Consider the following 26,001-nt stretch of genomic DNA (forward strand, 5'->3'; position numbering starts at 1 on the left):
TTGGTCAAACAGCTCCCATCCCAAACGCTGCAGGACCATCTTCATTGCTCCTGCAAAGTGCGTCCTAGAATTGTCGTGCAGAAGGAAAGGCATGACAGTTATGTTATGTGGTCTGCACGACATCAGGCGAAATCTCTCACCAGGCTGTCGTACTTGGCGGAAGACACTGTTTCCTAGGCATCTTTTCGTTGTCACTGTGTGCTCAGAACTGAACAGGTAACTGCAAGGTAAAGTGACGTTTCAGAGTTTGTATCAATGTTCTTTTGGCTCTCTGATTTCACTTCGTTAGTTGAAAGTAGCAAACCTATAGAATACATGTATAGATAACACAACATTTACCTATGGACTCCGTAGCTTTGCTACTAACGAAGCGGAAGCAGCCTACCAAAACAACATTGCTACAAACTCCGAAACGTCATTTTACATGGCAGAAAAATGTTTTCCCGTGCAACACTTTCACGCGTAATCTGTTAAAAGAAGCGATTAGTGGGTTTCGAATTCGGGACCTTTCGCACGGCGATCTGATGCTCCACCAACTCATCTGGCAGAGATATTGTCCTCGATTGTAAGTGTTCATCGGAGGTGAGGGTATCATCTGGAGTGCCCCAGGGAAGTGTGCTAGGTCCGCCGTTGTTTTGTATCTACATAAATGATCTTTTGGATAGGGTGGATAGCAATGTGCGGCTGTTTCCTGATGATGCTGTGGTGTACGGGAAGGTGTCGTCGTTGAGTGACTGTAGGAGGATACAAGATGACTTGGACAGGATTTGTGATTGGTGTAAAGAATGGCAGCTAACTAAATATAGATAAATGTAAATTAATGCAGATGAATAGGAAAAAGAATCCCATAATGTTTGAATACTCCATTGGTAGTGTAGCGCTTGACACAGTCACATCGATTAAATATTTGGGCGTGGCATTGCAGAGCGATATGAAGTAGGACAAGCATGTAATGGCAGTTGTGGGGAAAGCGGATAGTCGTCTTCTGTTCATTGGTAGAATTTTGGGAAGATGTGGTTCATCTGTAAAGGAGACCGCTTATAAAACACTAATACGACCTATTCTTGAGTACTGCTCGAGCGTTTGCGATCCCTATCAGGTCGGATTGAGGGAGGACGTAGAAGCAATTCAGAGGCGAGCTGCTAGATTTGTTACTGGTAGGTTTGATCAACACGTGAGTGTTACGGAAATGTTTCAGAAACTCGGGTGGGAGTCTCTAGAGGAAAGGAGGCGTTCTTTTCGTTGATCGCTACTGAGGAAATTTAGAGAACCAGCATTTGAGGCTGACTGCAGTAAAATTTTACTGCCACCAACTGATATTTCGCGGAAGGACCACAAATTTAAGATAAGAGAGATTAGGGCTCGTACAGAGGAATATAGGCAGTCATTTTTCCATCGTCCTGTTTGGGAGTGGAACAGGGAGAGAAGATGCTAGTTGTGATACGAGGTACCCTCCGCCACGCACCGTATGGTGGATTGCGGAGTATATATGTAGATGTTGATGTAGATTTAGACACACAGACGCTGTTTCCTTTTGCTCCGTAGTTCTGGTGTTGCTTTTACTTACCGTTTATTCATCTTCTATTGGACGACAGCAAGCATCACTAACTACTCTCGACACAGTGTTTGGTACCGATGAGAGTGTAACATCTGGAGGTTTGGATGTTAGCGTACTGTCGACTTCGTGTACGCCACGTGCACCTCGAGTACAGTACTTCCCTCGTCTTAACTCTCGCTGTTGTTGCACAGCTGGGCACGGGCGGCAGCGAGGAGGAGGAGGACGCGCTGGAGCGGTGCGTGCAGAAGCTGCTGTACGAGCCGGTGTTCAAGGAGCTGTACCACCGCGCCATGCTGGGCCTGTGGAGGGAGAGCTGCGTGCGCGACATGGCGCTCATGGTGCGCCGGCACCGGCGCGTCGGCGTGTCGCCGGCCTGGCTGGGCGCGCCGCAGATATCGCCCGCCGCCACGGAGCGCGTGCGCGCCACGCTGCTCAAGATGCAGTCGGCGCGCCTGCCGTGCGACAAGCTGCACTTCCTCGCCACCGCAGCCGAGGACGCCACCAAGATGGTGAGTACTACCCCGCCCACTCCATTCTCTCTACCTGTCCTTTCCATCTAACCAGGCATTCGTGTTGGGCCAGGCGGAGTAGTGCGTGGATTTTATGACTCAAAAGGTCCTTTCTAAACAAAGTAGCGAGTGTGGCACAGTGCTGAATCTCGTGTAAGTCAAAATGGTTCAAATGGCTGTAACCACTATGGGACTTAACATCTGCGGTCATCAGTCCCCTAGACTTAGAACTACTTAAACCTAACTAACCTAAGGACATCACACACATCGATGCCCGAGGCAGAATTCGAATCTGCTACCGTCGCAGCAGCGCGGTTCCAGACTGAAGCGCATAGAACCGCTGGGCCACAGCGGCCGGCTCGTGTAAGTCACTCCGATCCAAACGGAAGTACTTTCTGAACAGATCATCATAAGTTAGACGTCAAAGACAATTCACAGTGGCTTCTCCTATTGTTCATGTATCTTCTTTTTCTATTTTGAATTACTCTGTTTGCAAGTTACGCAATATCAGCAACTCCATTTCCTCATCAGAAACCAATTCTGAACTACGATCCGTGAGATCACCCATTGCATCACGACCTAACATCGCACGATAGTGGCTAAGAGTCCCGTTCCGTGCTCGTACAGTGTTGCATAGCTTCACCTGCCTTGTGCTTTGCTGCCACGAGTCACTTGCTCACACTCTGCTCGAGAACGTGTATCGTAATCGTGAGCCACTCGGCCCCTTGACGCGTGACAGTGGTCTCTGCTCCCTCTCGGTTGCGGTCCTTTTATGACCACTGTTCTTACGCCGTGTTACATGGCTGCCAATGGTACACCAACCCTTTTAGACATCTCGGACAGATGTACGATAGTCTACTCTACTCCTTTCCTTCTTTCAGTGAATCGGTGCATAATGCTCCGTTTGAAACTCTTAACAACCTCTGTTTCTTTCAACTTATCGTGGCCCCGTCTCCTTAATTTTCTACTAGAATGATTCAACACAGATTTTCAGTTCGTGATAAGCGGGTCAGTTACAGGGATGCTAACGTGCCTCTTTTGTTTCTTGTCCCCAGGCAGAGGAGGAGAACGGAATCATCGTCAACTCTGATAACTTGATACCACTGATCAGCTGGATACTGATGGATATCGGCATGGTGAGTAAAACAAAAATATAAAAGTTGACTGGATATTGAGATAAGGAATCTATCGTTCTGAGAACTACCTTCTTAAAACTTTCTCACCCATACAACATTTTCACCTATAATTGAGTAAAAAAATTTGTTATCATTCTGATATGAACCCACGACCCTTGGTAGGACGATATAAATCTCTGCAGACTTCCTCACGGAAGCCATAGATACTACATACAGTATGCTTTTCCTGTACTCTGTAGCTCTGGTGTTACTTTTATTAAACGTTTACACCTCTTCTGCTGGACGATGGCACATAGTACGAACTACATCGGACTTTTGGTTGATATTCCATCGGCATACGACGTTTGGTACCGCTCTTAGTGTCTTACATCTGGAGATTAGGGTGTTAGTTGCAAGGTGTTTTGTGGAGCTACTTAGATGAGCTATAAAATACAGGACAGGAGGGTTTGCTATAATTATACCAAACATATATCATGAAGAAGTCTGTTCAAACCTTTTAAAATATTATTTTTAATAAACGTAAAGATGTTTAGCCCTTGTATCCTTCAAAGTGGTCCCCTCCTCTTTCTACACTCTTGTCCCTGTCGTGATTCCGCTTCGCCGTGCTGTCGCGAAAAACGTCTTTTGTAACATTGTTTTCTTTTTCCTTTGGAAATATCTTCGGTGCCCATGACGAATTCTTAGTCATCCTTTAAGTACTGATTTTAGTTTTCGAAGTAGATAAAGTTCCATGGAGAGACGTCTGGCGGACAGAATCGCTAGGGGCTGAATATTATCTGAATTTTGGACAGGACTCGCAAACTGACATAATGGAATGTACAGGCCCATTGCCATTGTGAACCATGGTGCATCTTATTATAACTGTGGTTCTTTCTGCGAATTTCCTCTCGAGCAATCCTCAAAATCATTACTCTGTAGTGGTTGTGGGCTGTGAGATTCTATGGCAAAGAACTCGAAAGGAACAATGCCACTGACATCGAAAGAGTAAACCGAGACTTTTGTATCTTTCTGGGTGTAGAAGTCGTTTACCAGCTCGTTGTGATAACTTTATTTTGGTGTTGACGTCATAGCCATAAAACCAAAACTAGACTCCTTTTATAATCCTAATGTTTCGTCTTCGAAAGCTTCTTCAAGGATTACCTTGCAAACGTACAGTTGATAATTCTTTTGTACTGCTATCCTTTAAATGTTTAGCTTCTCGGTTAATATCCTAAGAGGCGAACCAGTTGAGATTCAGACAGGTTTTCTGACAGTAAAATGATATTTGGTGCCCCAGCTTCTTGATGTTCTGACTGTGCTCCACCGTTGACAACCTTCCTGGCCGAGAGTCATTTCCGATTGATTGACGACTAATTTCGATCCAGGAGAGCCATTCGGAACATCATTCGGTCCAGAACACTATCTATACTCGCATCATAAGTTGAAACGTTTTCGTTATTGTCATTCTCGCTTCCCGGAAAAAATTGAGGTTTCGTCTTTAATATCGAAAATAATTGCAAATATCTTTCAATCATTGTACAGGTTGACTCAGACAGAACACCCCTTTACAACTGCTTACAAAAACTTTAATAACACAGATCTTCCTGATTTACAAGTGCAAGCGTGTTAGTGAGACTTTGGAGTTTCATGCGGCATATAGCGCTCACTTCTTAAAGCTCACACCACTCAGATGAGCACCGTCTTTGTCGGAGTGCTCACGTAGACGAGCTATTAAGGTGCTACATAAAGTTTTCACACAGTACTGCAACTGGATTAGCGGTGACTTCCCCACAGATGTTCGCCTCCAGCGCCTGGAGGTTTGCAGGTTGAGTTTCGAACACTCTGAGGAACGCCCAGAGGAAGAAATCTGGAGTCGTAAGAACGGGTGAACACGCTGGCCAAGCCAAATCACCAAATCTGGGATGATACGTCGAGCAAACGGTTCACGGAGTTCGTCCGTTGACAAGCGGGCGGTGTGTGTATTGCACCGTCCTGTTGATATCGTGCGATTGGACGGGGATGGTTTAATCTGCGGGAAGTTCGTTGTGTCGCTACTGTTGACTTCGTTTCAATTTAAAGTTCTACGACAAGGACACGGTCTTGTACACTCTAGTTCTCCATCGTAACTGATTTTATCACTCCCTTTCAACGCTGCTAGGGTATCACCGACAACCTGCGCACGCACCCGCATTCGCAATTGCCGACTGAAAAAGGGCGTCCTTTCTTACCATGTATGAGCAAAGCATAGTACATGGCTCGTATTCTTATTTCAGTTATCAGTTTCGGCGAAATTAGGCCATTTATCTAGCCATGCATCAAGCGGTCCACGTCGTAAAAATGAGTGAGAGAGAGAGAGAGAGAGAGAGAGAGGCATGCCAGCTCACGCCACCACTAAGAAATGCCATCCTCTTCATGGTTTAGGTCCTTAGGTTTGAATCTGGCCCACTTTTCCCAAAACCAAACATCACAATCAAAAATAGGTGAGCTAGTAGGCTGTACTTTGTTCATCCGATGACAAAATAAGGTTACTGTCTTCCTGCGGCGACACAATGCAGCCATTTTGTATCTCTCATTCCGATAACAGTAGCTTGGCTCTCAGCACTATGGGACTTAACATACAGTAGCTTGGAAACTAAGCGAGATACTTACAATGTGAAGCAATGCAGTTACTCAGCAGATTGTGACGAATACAGCGCTGCCAACAGTACGGCGCTATGACGCATCACAAAAGAGACTTTTTTTTATGGGCTTCGTGTGTTGTTCTCGCTACGAAATTCTGACCTTTTGCTTATCTCCTTTTCAGATATACGCCATAATCGAGGCAGAAATGATGCTGAAGCTTCTGCCACCAGAGAAGGCCCACGGAAAGGCCGGCTTCTACCTGACCATTTTGTACTGCGCTTGTGTGTGCGTTAGGACGAGGCCGGACGAGACCAGTCGTACAATCACCAGCACCGAAACAGCGACGGCGGCCAACAACAACAGCTGCGATGCAGCCGCCGTGTCGCTCTTCAACAACACCACTCGCGACGAAGCGGCGGAGGTCGGCGACGGCCGTGGGAGTGACGTCACGCCCTGCGACGAAATCACCTCAGCTGTTCGGCCCCTCAGCGACAACGATATGCAGAAGCACGAGCCAGATGCAGACAGTCTGGAGCGAGCCAGCGAGGGCTACTGTTCCGACCGCGACCGCGACCGCGACCGCTCTCCCGAGCCGGTCGAGCTCGCAAAGGTCGACAACGCTGACCACGACTCTTGTTTCGGAGACGACTGTCTGCTATTCCAGTCGAAAACTTCGCTCAGCTCGTGGTCGTCGAACGTGGATCTGGACGCTGTATCTGCCACCAATGATTCCGGGACATGGAGTCTCTACAGGAGCGTCTCGAACCTCAGCACTGACTTCTCCGACGAATCTCTGTACGAGTCTGACATCGTAAACAAGAAAACAGCTCTGCTGGACAGCGCCGGCACGCTCTTCAGCGCCGTTCCGGTGTTACTGACTGCACCTTCGATGATTTAAAGACAGTATGCTTGCAAAATATAGATTCCAAGGTGTGTAACGACATTGAAGAGATAATTTAAATTATACTACAATACTTTTAATTTAATGATCGAATGGCGCGGTGCTCTCAATTGTGAACCAATTTGACTGTATGTTTAAGCTTCGTGCTTGCAGTTCAGTAACTGTCTTGTGCAAAGTATTTTATGCATCTTTGGAAAAATCCGATTACCCCATTTGCGCCACTGTAAAAGTCTCCCACACAATTCTGCTTTTTCCTAAAAGTTTAACTTCGGGATTTTAGAAGACACTTAAAACTATTAACAGCAATAGAACGTTCATAGTAGCTCGTAAAAAAAGTAATGGCTACTACATCTTTGAAAAGCTGTGATAATTTCCACTCAGGGGTAGATTAGTGTTTCTACAACATGTTCAGTCTAGCGACTTTATACTCTAATTTAAGAACGTCTTTCGATGTAAGATTATTCCAGAGTAATTGAAGAGGAAGTACAAAACTAAATGTGCAGCATATTTATTCGATTAGTGTTAGTGTACTAGTTGTAGAATATTCGAAAATTTATGACAAATTCCAGCTGGTGATGCCAACAAAATCAACAGGAAAAGACTATCGTGAAGTAGGTGCTGGTCACTTTTTTCACGCCGTTGTCCATGTAGTCGCCTTGGGATAATATAAAATGACAGGAAATAAGAATCATCATATTGGGGTCCTCGATTTTTCGTTCTCTCAACAACATCATAAGAAGTAGAAGGGAATTATTCATAAAGCTTACCCTTAATCAGTTTGATTTTGCTGAGAAAAGAGTAGCATTTCACAGGTGACTTGTCAGTGGGACAAGATTCTTTTTTCGTTCAATACAGAAGTATTTTGGACTTACCTGCCTTGTGCTGCAGTTTATAGACATGTTAATAAGACGTTCATAGCGCTCTATGGTACTGTACTTGTCGTACGTTTGTACGGTGTAATTGCTTTTCTGCTGTTGTTACACGAACAAATTTGTTGTTCTGTGACTTCAGAGGCTACAAGAAGTAAGCCGTTTGATATGCCTGGCCATATGAAACTTGAAACTTCTCTTGCTTGGCAATGAAAATTCATTATCCTATGTCACGGAGACGTGAAAAAGGTCACTTATAGTGAATATCAGTTCAAGAAAGTAACAGCTCCTATTCCTTTTCTGCAGACAAGGTATCTTCCCCTATATCACTTTTGAACTTCATCCAGTGAGTTCATAAATTTCTGATCTCAAATCTACAACTAGACTTTAATTTTTAATTATTTTTAAAATAATGAGTGCTAGTAACTTGAGGACAACGCAACTTCGGCACTAATATCGGTATACAAGAGTTGTACGTGAAGGTAAATTTAACAGGTACAAATCTTAAACGTAAAAACGTTTACTATTTTAGTATTTTGCTCACTGATTGTTGCGTAGCCCTCATATGTACTTCAAAGACAATAGCAGTTGTTTGTTGATTAGACATAGGTTAAATGTTAGCCTAATGATAGTCAAAATATAAAAAGATACTCATTTAGCAGTATGTTTTCTGTTTTGTGTTGACACTAACAGTGTTCTGAACCTACTCAGTACCGCAGTGTTTCTTGTTGTGTGCATTAACTTATTGTTTTGGTGCTACAAAGCTAATTTATTGATATTTATGGAAGACTACCTTCTGTGAAGAAGTCTACACTTTATTTTCTATTAAATCCTTCTCTTTTGTACTGTCAAGTTTAGATACTTCTGTAGTTGATGCAAAATAAAGCAGCTGCAAGATATTCCATTTTTTTAAATGGTCTTAGATATTTCTGTCATTTCCTCTTACATGGATCCTAAGCTGTCTCGAATAGAAGTGTACGCAGCTACCCAAACGAACTTCTTCATAACCCATGAAATTCCTATCCACTAGTCTCTCAAACTGTGTTAAATATGTCTGAAATATACTCAGTATATTCATTGATTTGAGTTATCTCAGCTTTTATTTGTCAAACAGACGCGTTACTTCACAGACATATAAAAAGTAGTAGTACATACCGATGGCTGTATTTCAGAATCGTCTACCTCAAAATCAGCAGGTGTAGCTCAGGAGAAACTGCAATTATTTGTGTTGATTGTATGTTATTTCCAGTGAAAGTAAATCTCAGAACTTTTGTGCTGAGGTAAAGATAAGGTAAATTCCTGGAAACAGAGGACGGAGACAATAAAAATGCTGAGACTTGAGTTCACGTCGTAATACAGCAAAAAACAAAACATACGAGTATAGTGCATTTCATATCCAGAGTTTTTTTCAATTTCTTTCTGTTTCCCTGTTCCATTATCATAATATTAATTTTCATACACTGAATAAAGCTTTACTAACGTGTACTCACTCTCAGCCGGTTGCACAATCCATAACGCAATTTTGGAATTTTTGCTTCGTTTGTCGGATAAAAAGCAGATTTAAATTGTGTGCCCCTTAAAACAAGACACACTAAATATTAAATTTCCATGTTGCACCACAGCTGTTATATCTGAATGCACTTCCATCCTTTGCCACCTAGTACTTTATTAGTACCCAAACGAAGCAACGTGAGAAACAGTTTTCTTCAATTGAAACATACAGAGTGAACGAGAATTCCGGCAACAGAATTTCAGAGGTTGTCCACGGCTATTTCAAAAAATGGTTCAAATGGCTCTGAGAACTATGGGACTCAACATCTATGGTCATCAGTCCCCTAGAACTTAGAGCTACTTAAACCCAACTAACCTAAGGACATCACACAACACCCAGTCATCACGAGGCAGAGAAAACCCCTAACCCCGCCGGGAATCGAACCCGGGAACCCGGGCGTGGGAAGCGAGAACGCTACCGCACGACCACGAGCTGCGGACCCACGGCTATTTACTGAGTATTTTGGTGCACAGAACCTGTCATCTCCGGTGGCTCCTTACAGACTTCGTACAGAGATTTATTATCTCCCTTCTCCACATTTATCTCTATATCTATGTTGCACTGAAAGTATCTACACAACAAAACTACATGTATTTTCCACTCTACGGAGCGCCACTACACATGACGCCTGTAGCCAGCAACCACATTAACGTACAAAATCAACGACAGTGGTTTGGTCGGTGTCGTCCTGTTCCATGAATGGCTTGATCACCAAAAGAAACGCTTAAGGACTACTACTTCTGGGCTATGCGAAGAGCCTAGTATATGAGAATCTGGGCGATAGATGGACCTGGTAGTCTGGAGTTTCACCGCATCAGAAGTACTAGGCTAAGCCCCTGGTACCACTGAGCGAGTCAGACACTCGAAGACGCGTCGTGTAGACTGTGGCGTGATCAGGGTGATAGTCATTTTCAACAATACTTTTAAGAGAACAACTGTGTATTTGTTACGCGCTGGACTGTACAGTGACGGACTGAACACAGTTACAAAAGTATAAGCGATTTATACAATAAAACACGGCGCCAGTTTGTTGTGATGTGTGTGTGTGTGTGTGTGTGTGTGTGTGTGAGAGAGAGAGAGAGAGAGAGAGAGAGAGAGAGAGAGAGAGTCTGTCTGCGCAATGAAGACGGCATAGTACCGGTAAGTAGACAGACAAAATACTTTTTTCTAATATTAAGAAGCAAAAATCAGAAATTTTATATTTTGGGATTTTCCGATTGCAAGAAAAAAAAAGACTGCAGTGCAAGGGAGGCAGGACAACAAACACGAAAACATAACATAATATGCCAATGTAAATATCTGCACTTGATAATAATTATAAATTCTCGAAAAGCGTAGTGCTACACAGGAAAAAAATGCATATCTGCTGCAGTGTTTTATTATTTCAATTATGAATGACACAACAGCAGGCTTTCTAAAATCGTCGATTGCGGTGAATGAAAAAAGATTATATGTTCCGTCTAAAATTATTTACATCGCTTTGCTTGTTGTGTTGTATGTTTTGGTGATTGCAAATGAAGGGTTCTTTTCGCTGTTGTGAAGGTAATTACCTGGGTTAACAAACCGAGTAAATCATAATTACATTATAACTCCGTAATGAGCCACCGAGTACTACGGTTCCCTTCCACCAAAATGCTGAAGAAAATATTCATCAGCAGCCTCAGAAATTTTGTATGTCGATTTCAGATTCGCCCTGTATAATTTGATTCCTACGAAACACTGGTGAAGCTATCGACAAACACAAGAATTTTCCCGTTTATTGTTTTCATCTGGACAAAAACATAGGAAACTGCAGAGAAAATCAGAAGGAACTCGTGGTGCAGGCTCGGGACACGGGGACGCAACGACGCGCTACTTGCTGGCCCTGACGGGGTGGTAGGGGTGCTGCAGCGACGACAGGTCCGGCGGGCTCTTGCTGAAGGTCCGCAGCTCCAGCATGGCGGGCTCTGCGATCGCCCAGAGGCGTGGCGCCGCCTGCTTGAAGTCTGCGTACCACCGCAGGACTCTCGGCCACAGCGACAACTCGAACTCCACCGCCTCCAGGCACATGGTCGCAGCCACCAGCGACAGATCCGCCAGAGTCACGTGCTCTGTCCAAACAGAAACGTTCAGCATTGCTGATTACTTAATCAGACACGTAAAGACGCATCAAAAGTGTGAGCAACACGACACCCATAATGAAATCGCTACCCGACACTGTTCATGAAAGACTCGAGCAAAACTAGCGCGACTAGCGTGTGTGCACGGTACCACTGCTTGCTGCTGCCGTTCGACAGCATACGTTTCATTGCAGGGCAGTACTGTGAGTGAAGTTGTGGTTTTTCAAACTCCCTTATTCGACTCAGGAGAGGATAGCTATAGCTGAGGTTTATATTAGCCGCTAAACTTTCGAAAAAAAAGAAAAAAAGGAAACATATCAAGTGTTTACAGAAAAATTTCTGATTGCTGGTACCCCAGCGAAGAGTACAATGCACGATTTAATTTAAAAAAGGTTCAATTTCAAATGCAAAACGAAATAGGCAACCTTCCATAAGGACTCCAAAACCCATTGCCGGTATTGAAGGGAGAATTACTCTCAGTCCAAAGAAGTCACTATGCTAGTTATCCCAACAATCTGTCGTTAAATATACAGAATTTGGTAAAGTTCTTCATCAGTTAAAACTTTGCTGGCCGCGGTGGCCGAGCGGTTCTAGGCGATTCAGTCCGGAACCGCGCCACTTCTACGGTCGCAGGTTCGAATACTGCCTCGGGCGTGGATGTGTGTGATGTCCTTAGGTTCGTTTGGTTTAAGTAGTTCTAAGTTCTAGGGGACTGATGACCTCAGATGTTAAGTCCCATAGTGCTCAGAGCCATTTGAAACAATATTTGAATTAAAACATCAACCATAGTATGTTTCACCTTTGCGCCAAGTGAAGGAGACAGGAGACTCAAAACGAACTGCTTATTGCAACTGGCTTCTCGAAAAGATTCATCTGGCCACGTTACTTCACAGAACACCAGGTATCTGTTCGCAAGGAATCCTCACGAGATAGCTTACGCTCCACTTCAGGACGAGAAAATTGTTGTTTGGTGTGTCGTTACAGGTAATCGTGTTCAAAAAAATGGTTCAAATGGCTCTGAGAACTATGGGACTTAACTTCTAAGGTCATCAGTCCCCTAGAACTTAGAACTACTAAAACCTAACTAACCTAAGGACATCACACACATCCATGCCCGAGGCACGATTCGAACCTGCGACCGTAGCAGTCGCACGGTTCCAGACTCTAGCACCTAGAACCGCTCGGCCACCCTGGTCGGCGGTAATCGTGTAGTGGAACCAATATTTTTTTTTCAGTGGACTCTCTGGTACAGAAGTTTACCTAACAATATTTGAGAGATAATTATGCCAAATTAAATAATAATAAAAAAGGATACACACACTTCCAACAAGACGGAGCAACCTGTCAAACATCAGACGTTTCACTTCATCGCTTTCAAGTATCTTTCATAAACGAACGTGTCGTCAGCAGTGGACAATGGCCTCCACGTTCCCCAGCGTTCGCTATTTACGATACTTTGCTTTGGTGCTACGTGAAGGCGAGACTTTATGCATTTAATGCTCACAATATCGATGAGCTGTAGGGTAAAATTCAACGAGAAATCAACGCAGCTGACTGTAGCGTTTAGCGCCAGATGACTCTAAATATGATGAACCGAGCACAAAAGTGCACTGACGCCCAGAGTGATCCTTCATAAAACCCAAAGAAATTCTGGTCTTTTTTGAAGGCTGTTAGTGGCACCAAAGTTAGTGTCCAGGCACTCACGAAGAGACAGGAACTGAAACTGAGGGTAGCAAAGCACAAGCAGAAATACTTAACTCAATTTTCAAATATTCCTTTACAATGGAAGGCCCAGGAGTATTGCCCAGTTTGATTCTCGTAAAATGAAACAGATATTAGTGTCAGTGGCATTGATCATTAAAAGTCAACAAAACCCCACAGTGGAATCGCTATCAGATTCTATACCAATTTGTGGCTGAGTTGGCCTCTCTGTAAACTATGATATATTGTAGATTCCTCGGACAAGAATCTCTGCGCAGAAGTTGGCAAAAAAAAGAAGAAAAAAATGAGCTTATGGCATTGCTGGCCGGGTGGCCCCATTCGGGGAAGTTCGGGCGCCGAGTGCAAGTCTTATTTCAGTAGACGCCACATTGGGCGACTTGCGTGCCGGTGATGAGGATGAAGACAACACAACACCTGTTCCACGAGCGGGGAAAATCTCCATCCAGGCTGGGAATCGAACCCGGGCCCGCTGCACGGGAGGCAAGCACGTTTCCCAGTACTTTTTTTTCCGTCGCGTTAGGTCTGGGCGGACGTCACAAGACATCCGTTCAAGTTGATTGTTGATTCCTTTACTCAGTTTTTTATCACAGAGGGCGAGCAACCGTCTGACAGAACACGCTGAGGCGCGTGGGATTAGCCGAGCGGTCTAGGGCGCTGCAGTCATGGACTGTGTAGCTGGTCCCGGCGGAGGTTCGAGTCCTCCCTCGGGCATGGATGTGTGTGTGTTTGTCCTTAGGATAATTTAGGTTAAGTAGTGTGTAAGCTTAGGGACTGATGACCTTAGCAGTTAAGTCCCTTAAGATTTCACACACACACGCAGAACACGCTGAGCTACCGTGCCAGCCGCTAAGCAGGCGGACAGTAGTTGGCTAAAAGCACAGGTCACACAAGGCAGCAGAAGTGTTCACAAAATTACCTTCAGGTCACCTTCACATCCACTTGCTGTAGAATCCTAAAGCATATTTTGAGGATCTAGGTACCTTTAATAGAAGGACCTCCATGCCAGCCAGCATACAGTCCGAAAACGTTGATCATGTGAACCCCACATCACATTTTCCTCACATGACATCGTGCAGGCTACTGGTCAAGGCAGGCAGTGAGAAGCAGTATAACGTCACTCTGTAAATCGTTTGACTCAGTACGATACATACGCTTACCGATTACCGATTACCGAAAATGCGATTGTTTGGGGTATCAACCGAAATTTGTGAGTGAATTGAAGATTTCTTAGTGGGTCCCTTGATACTCCTAGAAATACCAGAATGTAGCACTTTGTAGAAATAGCAAATGGATCAATGCTCTTGCGGGCAATATTGATAGCAATCTCAAACTCCTTGCAGATGATAGAGTTATCTGCAGTCAGACTGATAAGATTTCAAATTAGTGCACAGACTGGCAACTTGCTTTAAAAAAAATGTTGAACTGTGCACTTCACAAAACGAAAAATCGTAGTGTTCTACGACTACAGTATCAATGAGTCGCAGTTGGAATCGGTAGACTCCTAGAAATACCAGAATGTAGCACTTTGTAGAAATAGCAAATGGATCAATCACATAGGCTCACTCGTGGGCAAAGCAGGTTTATTGGTAGAATACCAGGGCAATGCAGTCAGTCTACAAAAGTTATTTCATACAGATCCCGCGTGCTTCGAATCCCAAAATATTGCTCAAGTGTGTGGTAACATTACCAAATAGGACTCATACGGGATATTGAACGGATACCGAGAAGGGCAGCGCGAATGGTCACGAGTTTGTTGTACCCGCGGTAGAGTGTCACAGAGATGTTGAAAGAAGTAAACTGGCACACCTCTGAAGATAGTTTACGTCCATCCCGAGAAAGTCATAAAGTTTCAAGAAACGCCTTGAAATGATGACTCTAGGAGTATACTACAACCCCGTACGTACCGCTCCCGTAGGGATAGCGATGACAAGATTGGAATAATTACAGCACTCCCAGATACATTTAAATATTCTTCCCACGCTCCATATCTGAACGGAATGGGAAAGTCCTAATACGAGGTCACCCAAAAAATATTGCCCCACATTGTTTTTAGAAAGCTATTAATATACATAGACAAACGTCCTTGCTGGTGGTTCACTTTTGATGTCTGTTCTATGCACAGGTGGAGTTTCTAACCGTTCTGGCAGATGGTAGTGCCGCAGTACTGCGTCAAAATGCGTCTACATACGACTCACGTTACAAGCAAGGTGCTTTTACTTAATTCTTGTGTGCGGAAAAAGAAACCGTGATGAACATCAACAAACGTTTGTGTGCAGTGTATAGCGATGCTGCAGTTGATAGGAGTACAGCTGAGTGATGGGTAAAGAAAATTACAGTTTCAGGAAATGCAGAAACAGAGCTCTATGATCAACCACGCTCGGGACCTCCTGTCACAGCTACTGCTCCAGACATGCTGAATCGTGCAGATGTCATTATTCATGCCGACCGGCGCATCACAACTCGACAATTGGCTCTACAGTTGTCGGTCAGCATTGGAAGTGCGTCTGCAATGATTAGAGAGGTGCTCACGATGTGTTCCACGAATGCGCACAGAAAGGGCATTTCAGGTGAATTGTTGGAGCGTTTTGAGACTGACGGGGAAGCCTTTCTGTCACGGATCGTTACGGAGGACAAAACCTTGGTCCACTACTTTGCGACGGAAACAAAAAGGCATGGAATTGCATCATCCTCTTTCACCACAAAAGAAGAAATTCAAGACAACCCTCTCTGCCGGAAAAGTCATGGTGACAGCCTTCTGGGATTCTAGCGGCGTCATTCCGGTGAATGTGATGCCAAGATGGTCAACAATGAATTCAGAAGCATACGCGAAGACTCTGAATAAAGTCAAGAACCATTTACGACGTGTTCGATCGGACAAGAATCCAGCAGAAATCTTGCTCCAAGATGATAATGCACGCCCACACACAAGTCTGAGAACCCGGGAACGGATCGCCAAACTGGGTTGGATATCATTGCCTCATTCACCCTACAGTCCAGACCTGGCACCATCGGACATCCATCTCTTTCGGCCGTTTAAAGATTCTCTACGGGGAACACACATTGAAGATGACGAGAGTGTCAATCATGCAGTGACTACGCCTAGGGGAGAAGAGCTTTTACCAGCAGAGAATAAATTATCTTCCACAAAGTTGGCGTATGGTCAGCGAACGTCACGAAATTCTGACTCTTAACAATAAATATGTTCTGAAAAAAATGTGGGGCATTACTTATTGAACGACCGTCGTAACTGGTAGAATAGGACATATCCTCTGCCGTGTCCTTCACACTGATTTTCAGAGCATAAATATAGACAGATATTGAATATTTTTTCATACAGTTTCGTACTGTCAAAAATAGCCCAACTCCCATTAACATAGTGTGCCAACAAGAAATAATAGACGGTGCAGAAAATCGTAAGTTTTCAGATGTGCGTATTGATGAAAACTGACAATGAAAAACCATATAGTAGACCTACTAAAACATTAAGGTTCGGCTACTTTGGTAGTAAGAATTGTTGCCAGCTTTGGGGATATAGAAGTCTGTAAGTTAAGGGTAATTCAAATCAGTTTCCCTTTTGGGGTTGTGCTTTTGAATATCTCTGTTGCTCTAAAGGTTTGATGAATTGTTTATAAAAATTATAAGTGAATAAATGCACTGTGAGCATTAATAAAACCGACAAACTGCAGGGGCGGACTCCTCACTGGAAATTGAAGAGAAAAGGTGCTTCAATCAAATGAAACTATGGTTTCAGAGATGTTTTCAAGTTTGAAACATCTATGAAAGTATATATGCGGACTGAAAGCCTCAGCTCTTGCTATTCCCCCTAAACCCTAGCAGCCTGTGTCAGGGTGGTATAGTGGCTAGCTCATCTGCCTAATGAACAAGAGATCTGGGATTCGAATCCCAACCTTGGTAGACATTTTGATTCGTCGCTTCGGTCTGCATATATACATGAGGATGGTAATTTTTATCATTATCGGTGATCACATGCTGCTCTTTTTGTACAAATCCATACAGAATACCCTGTGGTCTGTCCTGTCTTCCAAGATGACGACAGCCTTGTTCAAAGGGATGCGCGCATACGTTCCTTATTTTGTGACTATCAGACTAATCACATCTGCATTGTCCCCTCTAAATCACGCGCTCTTAATCCTACAGAAAATGTTTGATACCATTTGCAACAGCGTTTCAAACACAGCAGCCAACATTCCCTCACTTTTGAAGGTTCCGCCCTCAATCGGCAACAATTAAGAACCATTTTCTCAGGAACGGATAGACGTATTAATTTCAAATTAATATTACATACTAAAGTCTACAGTCCCTAGTTAATGCAACAAAATTTAGTCTTGTAAGTCTGTACAATCAAAAGATACAGTCATTTATGGAACATATTTCGACACCTTGCCAGAATAGATATCGACAAGAGGCAAAAGTCGTCGAAATTCCCCGTTCCCGGGATGGATGAACTATCTACAAACGTGATGAAGATTGAACAGAAACCTCGGTGAACGAGCCCTACTCATACTCCTCCGTATTTTGTTTTTTACCTCTAAGGAATCTAATCTTCAATGAGCGGCTTCAAATCGATTTGGCCTACCTGAAGACTTCCTTACTCGCCCACGAGAGGCCACTGTCGTGCCTTGAGTTGGTGTTCGAAGTTATTAGCGTGGTAACTTATGAGGGTGACTAATTTTTGGGCTGGTGTCATTATTTCCTCTAATAATGACTAAAATAGACAAAGATGAAGGCTGTAACAGAGGTGCCAAATTCGTTTTGTTCTGGAATTGACACTGTGTTTTACTTGATAGCGGCACAAGGGGAAGAAGGGGATGTCTTTCTTTAAGCACGCAGAACTAGCTGTTGTTGGTGGATGACACATTTTACCACCTTTGCTGTGAATGGACGAAGTTAAATGTCCCTATATTACGTTTCATTTGCTGCACAGTTTCGTATGTGAAGGCCTTTTCGAAATAAAATTAAGCTTCGCTCCACGGCCATTGTGATACAATCTAATCGCTCAGACAATTAGTGGTGACCGTGGAATCTTAGCTGTCGCATTTCTGAAAATCGTGTAAATTTGTAAATCGAGTCCATCGTGACTGTATTAGCATGTTTGCACTCATATATTTGCACTTTCAAGAAAATACGACAAAATAAATGTGACTTGATCTATGGCAGCATCCGTTTGGAAAGATTTAGGACAGTCATGAATTAGACCTCACGTACATTCTCATAAATATAAAGAACAATGTCTCCCTCTCTCTCTCACCACACACGCACACACACACACACACACACACACACACACACACACACACACAAGAACACACACATTTTCAAACTGATAGCATAGCATACATAAAATATTCTGCAAAGCTGTAATGCGAGACTTAGCAGAAAACTGGAGAATTCAATTGATTATTAAATTATTAACAACTTATTAATAGTTTCCTAATAGCGATGTGGTGTTTATCAAAGATGCGATCAGTGAATGCAATAACATGAGCTACATTCGTAAAATTTAAGACAAAATGCGTTGGTATTTGTACATGAAAGTCAATTACATGTCGTTCTTTAGTGGACACAAAGAAATTTTCGTATGATTTGTTGTCGAGCCTAATGAATATTTACGCTCGTAATTCCTTCATAGTGCAAATTCGAGAGGATTTGTTTGTGTAAAGGTAGGAAGAATTTATAGAAAAATGAGAGTGTGCCCTAAGATGTCACCGAAATTTCTTCTAGGGAACGTAATTTATGATTTCATTTAGACTGAGAAATTCAAGTTTCTATCAAGTAATTCACATTATTTTTACTCTGCTTACTTAAGTATATTCCAAATCGTAGTTTTTCTTCTAGTGTTTCTCGCGTGAGTAACCATGTTCCTAGACTTCATCAGCCTGTCGCGTGTGGGAATGACTTTAATTATTAACCTATAATGGATCCGAAACGTTCAATGGCAAGACATTAAAATTTAGTACTTTTTGCAGTTTCCGTATTTGAGTGGTATTAAAGTTTATTTGTTATACTCGGACGGGAAATCTACGAGACTGATTGTAATTACCACGAAACTTGCATTTTGAGAGATGTAACTATAATCATAAAGCCTCATATTCATGTTTCCCCATAAAGCACACTTCAGTATGAAATACTTCGATCTATTGGGCATATGCAAAACGCACATACGTTAACAGATTTTCCAGGATGATTGTTGACTTAAATAGTAGCGTCACTCAATCTTAGATTATTCACTATCTCTTACTAACACTGGAAGTTCCAAAGTAGAATAAATCGCACCGAAAACATTTAAATGTATTTGCGAAGATATGGGTACCGTTAGAAAATCCGGTAGCTGTCAAATAAGTAAGATATTGCTACAAGAAGATCTGAATATCATCCATCTTGATCAAAGACAGTACGGATGGTTTATTATAAAATATTAAGTATCTTACTTTTGTATATATTTACACGGTGAGCTGAAATCAGATGATTAAATTAGCTGACATGTTCATAACTGTGTGAGGAGGTATAAACTACGTTCTTGATATGAAAGCTGGCTGACAAGAAATATTTTAGGTACGCTGATACGTGAGAAGTAAGAGGAACCTAGTGAAAAGGGTAGAGCTCATGGGATGTAAGAGAGACAAAGAGAGAGACAGAGAGGGGGGGAGGGAGGGAGGAGAGAGAGAGAGAGAGAGAGAGAGAGAGAGAGAGAGAGAGCATATATGTTAGGAATACAAGTTGCTGGAATCGGTGTGAGCATTTCAGATACATCCAGAACGACTTATAAGAATAATGTGTAACTGATGTTGGAATAAATGCAGTGGACCAGGAAAATGAAGAACTTTTTTTCTTTAATGTCAGTCAGTGATTACAAACAAATTGTCGTTAGTCGCTCTATTTTGCTCCACGGTAACCAAGAAAAAAAGAAAGAAAATACAACTGCTGGAAAACATACATCTTACACCTTATTTTTCTCATAATATGTTGTAGCCCGTCAGCTCTAATATCGTTTCTTCGTGATCAGGTATGTACACGTACAGCGCACAACAAACGCTTCATTATAACTGTCACACGGTAATGCCTATAAAACCTGGTGTTTGTGGTTGATTACATTGTCAAGTGGTGAGTATTAAGTTTATTTCAATGTACCAAAAACACAGATTAAGCTCAGGGAGAAAGAAATATACACATCAATAAAATATGCCTACATAGTAAGAAATTTAATAATGATTCTGTGCATTTGTCAAAACAATATAAAGATGTAAGTTAATACAAACCTCCTGCTGCAAATTTGGTTCCCTGTCTTTCTAAGATGGTGTTTAAGACGTTCAGAGCTATCTTCAGTTTTTTAAGAGCCTCGGGAGTCCTCTTGTAATCAAAGAATATCGGTGCCACCTGCAAAAAGAAAAGTGTCTTAACCTACATTCAAATGAATGAAAAGTACGAATTAAAGTGTTACTACTACTAACGATATCTTAATTTTCTTATTATGCAACGTTCACCACTCTTCGTCCAAAGTTTTCAGTATGTCAATCGTTTTCGTTTCCACCATTTTACCAGATAAATTATACGCAGGAGCCTAGATGTTCAATGACGGATCTAGCATGTCTATCCTCCACTCGAAAGAGAAATTTGTGATTCAGATACCACTTGTGAACTATATTGAAGGGTTGTTACTACACTCTATGTGGTGTCCGGATTGTGTGGTGAGTCCTAACAAATAACTGAGGCAACAGACTATGTTCTGGAGAAGTGTTTTTCAAATCGCCGACTAGTTATCCTCATTTAGATATGTCAACGCTATTCTAAATCGCAGGAGGAGGATATTGGGATGATTCCTACGGTTTCTCAGATTTTCTGTCCAATCTTGTTCATCAGGGCCAATGCTTCCACCATACCAAGCAACAGAGAAAGTGTGTTGACTGCCCGCGCGTTTAGTCAGGTAGCATAGGAGAGGTGGCGTGCCCGTGAACTGTGAGCAGCACTGTCGCTTGAAACTGCGTAATCGTACGGTATTTTTGGCTTTTGTCTGCACTTATTTTGTAAGTTTGTTTACGGCGTTATGAGTGAACGCTGAAGATGGAAGGCTGTGGAGATAAAGAGATGTTAAGAGTTATAGTTCCATGTAGTTATAGCAATCTAACAAGGGAATGGTTCAATTAGACAAGTGAAACCATACCCTGATATTTTTTTATATAGTAACAATGCACCAGAAGAAAGACCCTGTCAAAATTTTGGCTGTTAATATGCCCTGCAATTTTTTTTAACGTTGAAAATAGCCAGATTCGTAGCTCGCCAAGCGGCTGGAGACATGTACACCCCTAGCAGAGTCGTAGCTGATTGTGCATTTGCAACAAGGCCTCCAAGACGGCATTGAGCCTGTACTTTTGCATTGTGATTTCACATCGTGAATATGAGGGTGCGAGGTCTACATTAATTGGGCAGTGGTTCTTCGGATCCAACTGCTGGACTCCTCTAGGAGTGGTTCCATGCGACGACCGCATTAGCATGTCCTTGGTTAATGGTTCATTGGTAGAAAGTTAAGACGAACCAGTGCGATCGTAACGTATAAGATGAATTTCAGTTTTCGTCATAATTTCTTTGTAACAATTGTCTGCAGTTACCGTTCGCTCAAATTTGCAACTTACTTAATATCCATAATAATTATCAGTTGCTTTTGCGCTAATGTAAGTTAACACTGAAGTTAAAAATGATTAACATTCACTTTGTTTAATGCTTAATGTCAAGCAACTTGGTAAGAGCTGGCTGTGAACCATATAATAATGTAAGAAAGACTTACAACGGAGTAATAAATACGTGCCGAAATGAAACTCACGAAACTGTGAAAGAGAAACATCCGAAAGATTTGCTTTACGGGGTGGCCACGAAGTCCCGTTACCCCAATAACCAACATAAACCCCTAAGCCCGAATAAATAACATGAACACCAGTTATTTACAGGAGGTTTCTGAAGATGTGAATCATGTAGAGCTGCTCATGAGAGGCGATGCACTGTTACCGATGGAGGTCTACGAGACTGGGCTCCTCGATTTGTAATTGAGATGAACATTGCTGATTTTAAGTCTTCTTTGACTCAGTTAAGGAAATTCTAGAAATCGTACAGTACGGGAAGTTGCAAAACTACGAAATTTCCTTCAAGTAAAAGTGTAGAGGAGACTCCATTAATTTACAGTCGACCTGAAGACCAAGTTTCTATTATCCTCACATCTGCTGTGTGTAACGACGATCAGTCAGGTTTTGTGAAAGAACTGCGAGAAAACTGCACTTTATCATTTCCAGGTGATAAAAAGACACAGTCTGTTGAGCAATCAATTAATGCTATGACACATTCATATACAACTATGACAATGATAAGTATGAGTGGGTTACTGCAGCTTTATCTCTGTCTTCAGGGAGCTCAAGGCTTTTTAGGACCAAAATTGAAGTAATGCTGTTTAGTGTCAAAAATATTATAACCGACCTACCAAACTCTGGAAAAACAGTAGACAACAATTTTTAACATTTCATTCGAAACAGTTTCTACCCAGTTGCAAAAATTAATTCATTGTTTTTGTTGGATCCTTGCCTGGAAATAACGATACCTCTGTCTTTCAGGAGGACGACGAAAAGACAGTTGATATAATGTAGATTCCACCCAGAACAACCAGCATAACTCTCGATGAGGAATTTTTTCGTCTGTGGGACGTATTTGTAAGAAAGTTGTCGAACAATGTAATATCCGATAGCTGCGGGTGATTTCAGGTATATCAGGATAACAGCATTCTTAAATTTCAGTCATCTGTGCATTATCAGTTTGCATTGGCACAATTTACGAGTTGCTTTGAGTATGCTTGGTATGCAGTACAATAAGCAGAGCAATACAGTGTTCATAGACTTTACCAAAGCCTTTGACCTACTGGAAAGAGATCTCATAGTCCGAAAACTGGAAAACACAATGGGAGAAGGTAGCGTATGGGCAAGAATAGTCAAGTTAATCCTCGAATACAACTTAACCACAATATCAGACACCCTCTCTTTTTCGAACCTCATTCTGCAATCGAACAGAGTCTTACAGGGTGACTCAATGAGCCCTTTGCTGTACATTCTTGCCACTGAAGAAGTACTCCGAATTGGGGAAAATGGAGAAGATGTATACGTATATGCATAAGCTGACGAAATAGCCGTAGGTTCAGCAAATATACAGAAGCTGCAGAAAATCATTGAGAAAATAGACAGATGGAGCAGTGAACACAAACTACACATAAACATAACAACGACAGAAACGGTGATTTTCAGAACAGGAGACAGAACACCCAAGAATGCGGAAATCAACATCAGAGGACAAAAAATAAAAATCTCATCAGATTTTAAATACCTAGGGGTGACATTGCAACCAACAGCCAAATGCTTCACAAAACATACAACAGAACGTGCAACCCAAGCAATAACAGCAATACAGGATATCAAAAAGATCCGTCTACTCAGTCTAGAAACATCCATGAAATTATTCAACTCAAAAATCTTGCCAATCCTGGCCTACGGGATGGAGGTTGTATGGGACCACCTGACAGAAAAAAAACATCTAGACTAGTGTACCTGCTAGCGAGAGAGACATTCCTAATTGAAGACATCAATCTTCGGTATATGATGCCACACACCAGGGCTTCGAGAAATCAACTGAAGATCATGGAGGAGAAACGAGAAAAAGTATGACCGGAGTTCTATGGCACCGAAGCAATGACGAACCGCACATGGACAGCACCAAACTTCGAGCTGCGACATGTCGTAACTATATTTTCTATTCACGGCTTTCATCACCTAATTTGCAAAAACAAAACTTATCACGACCCAACCACAACATGTGTATGTGAACTGTGTAACGAAGCCTGCGAGCGATATCACATAGAACTGTGCAGTAAAAGAGTGAAATCGATAAATGAATATGCAAAAACGTAAAATGTAAATGGAAATATAAAATGTTAAGCAAAGTAACTGTATATGGCTATTTGGTTGCAATTTTATTAAATAAATAAGCAGAACAACGACCAGAACCATTTCTTACTTCAACGCACTTCTGTCTAAAAAAAATAGTAATTACTGTGTACAGAGAGCATTAAATTTTCTTTGGTCAGATGTTCCTGATGTGAGGAAAATGTTACAAATGACACTTCGCTTTTATTGTGACGACTATGGGTAATAAATAAGGAACTATTTTATTGTTACTTAAATATATATTATACAAAAATTATCCTAAGGTCTGTGGTACAGGAGTTTGTGTGAAATGATGTATGTGTAAGATATAATTCATTTCAATAAATTAAAGTCACCATTGATGAAATTCGTCTGTAATGTTACATCAGAGACTCCCTTGAATTATTTTCCTGTGTTAGTTACCTTTATATGAATTACCCATGCAAAATTTTAGATGTCGTTACTAGCTGTCTTTTATTCAAAACGTTAATGATACGTAAAATTTTTTGTATGGTTTGGATGCTTCAAATTTGCTTGTGTTACTCCGGATATTTACACTAAACGGTGATATGCTTTCTTCTCACGGCCGATCACGCGTTAGACAGGAAGAACTGTACAAACCGCTGTCATATGCGGTTCCTTGAGCGACAAAAATAATCAACTTCAACGTTTTTTAAAAGATGCTAGTGGTGTGGCCTATCAACTAAAATTTTTGTAACGCATTTCTCTCGTTGTGTTGTTCCTGTAAAAGAAATTTCAGGGTGGGTTTTGGCTTGTCGGATTGAATCGTTATCTTGTAAGAACAAAGTATGCTCACTGTTTTCGTTCCAGCGTGCAGATCTAGCTCCAGAGAAAGCAAAGGTAAATATTTTTTGCTCCGCTAAAAAACGGAGTAGAATTTTCAAAATGGATTAGAGCAATTATTCGTGAAGACAGAGATCTGATTATCAATTGTTCTGGATGCGTGTCACACGTCGGCGGCGAAAAACGAAAGCAGACATATGTATCACAGGTAAAGAAGTCGGAATTCCAAGATAAAGGTGGTTTCTTAAACCATGAACGGTTGCTCATTTATTTCTCTTTTCACTAAAATACGTATCGAAACATTACACAAAGGATAATTTCTCGTAGAACACTGGCGAAAGAGAACCTGCGGCAAAGAAGGCGGTAAATAAGATGAAGTTGCGATGTCTGGCAGCGTTTCCTCTGTCGAAGAAAATGTACAAATCTGATAGGTACCGGTCGGAGCTTAATTTAATTAAAAAGAAAATAGAAATGCAAGAAACTGGAAGTTGTGTGGTTACGTAACAAATTAAGAGCATCGATTGCAGGAATAAATCTCTTGTGAAATCATCTCTCACGGCTCAATCAAATGTCCTAGTCAATTGAAAACTTAGTAAGATATGGAAAATTATAACTGACACTACGTTAAAGAAAAACCAATTGAAAAACAATAAGGAATGCCATATGATGAGATTCTTCTGGACAGGTACTCTTAAAAATTATTTAGCCCGCAGGATACAGACATTATTTGAATCAGGGTTTGTTGCCACTTTCCTTCGAAACGCATCCTCGAAATTTAGTAAATGATGTCAAATTCTCATGTGGAATTAATACACAGTTTGTGGAAGCAATTAAGGCTTATTTTCAGGAACGACAAGATGGAAACAAAGGAGTGTTGTTTTATTAAGTTAAGTTCCAAGGAAAACTAATTCAGAAACACTTCGCTGAAAGTTAACTATTCCGTCAGTTTAGGGGAATACACTGCAAACAATTGCAATACTCTTGGAAAATTATGCTTTGGTGTTGATGTTCCTTCCTCAGCTGCATAACTGGATTCAGTCCGTTGCTGCGTATGCAAGTCTCAACACAACTCCTGGCGCTGTCTCGTAGATATTGATTCAAATAATTATCTAGCTAGAACAAGCTGGTACGATAACTATAGCATTCGCTTCTTACGGCAGTCAACCAAATACAGGTCTAGGTATTATGGGCATAAAAAGTACAGTTACTTGCTCTAGAGTATGGATGTTTTCAGACGTCATACAACTAGTAGCGTAAGAAACAATTTCTGTGATAAAACT

At 41.9% G+C, this 26,001-nt stretch overlaps 2 protein-coding genes across 3 annotated transcripts in view; one reads left to right on the forward strand and one right to left on the reverse strand.

Moving 5' to 3' along the window:
- LOC124777208 overlaps window positions 1-8,471 on the forward strand; it is a 29,428-nt gene extending 20,957 nt beyond the window's left edge. For both annotated transcript variants that reach the window (XM_047252522.1, XM_047252523.1), the window contains 3 exons: window positions 1,750-2,067; window positions 3,123-3,203; window positions 5,986-8,471. In XM_047252522.1, the coding sequence (XP_047108478.1) occupies window positions 1,750-2,067; window positions 3,123-3,203; window positions 5,986-6,702 (1,116 nt within the window). In that variant the 3' untranslated portion in view covers window positions 6,703-8,471. The remainder of the gene's footprint in view (window positions 1-1,749; window positions 2,068-3,122; window positions 3,204-5,985) is intronic.
- Window positions 8,472-10,862: 2,391 nt separating this feature from the next.
- LOC124777413 (glutathione S-transferase 1-1) overlaps window positions 10,863-26,001 on the reverse strand; it is a 67,727-nt gene continuing 52,588 nt past the window's right edge. The window contains 2 exon segments of the mRNA XM_047252810.1: window positions 10,863-11,216; window positions 20,225-20,342. Coding sequence (XP_047108766.1) covers window positions 10,978-11,216; window positions 20,225-20,342 — 357 coding nt within the window. The 3' untranslated portion in view covers window positions 10,863-10,977.

Source organism: Schistocerca piceifrons, chromosome 2 (genome assembly GCF_021461385.2).
Source record: "Schistocerca piceifrons isolate TAMUIC-IGC-003096 chromosome 2, iqSchPice1.1, whole genome shotgun sequence".
NCBI classification, from domain to species: Eukaryota; Metazoa; Arthropoda; class Insecta; order Orthoptera; family Acrididae; genus Schistocerca; species Schistocerca piceifrons.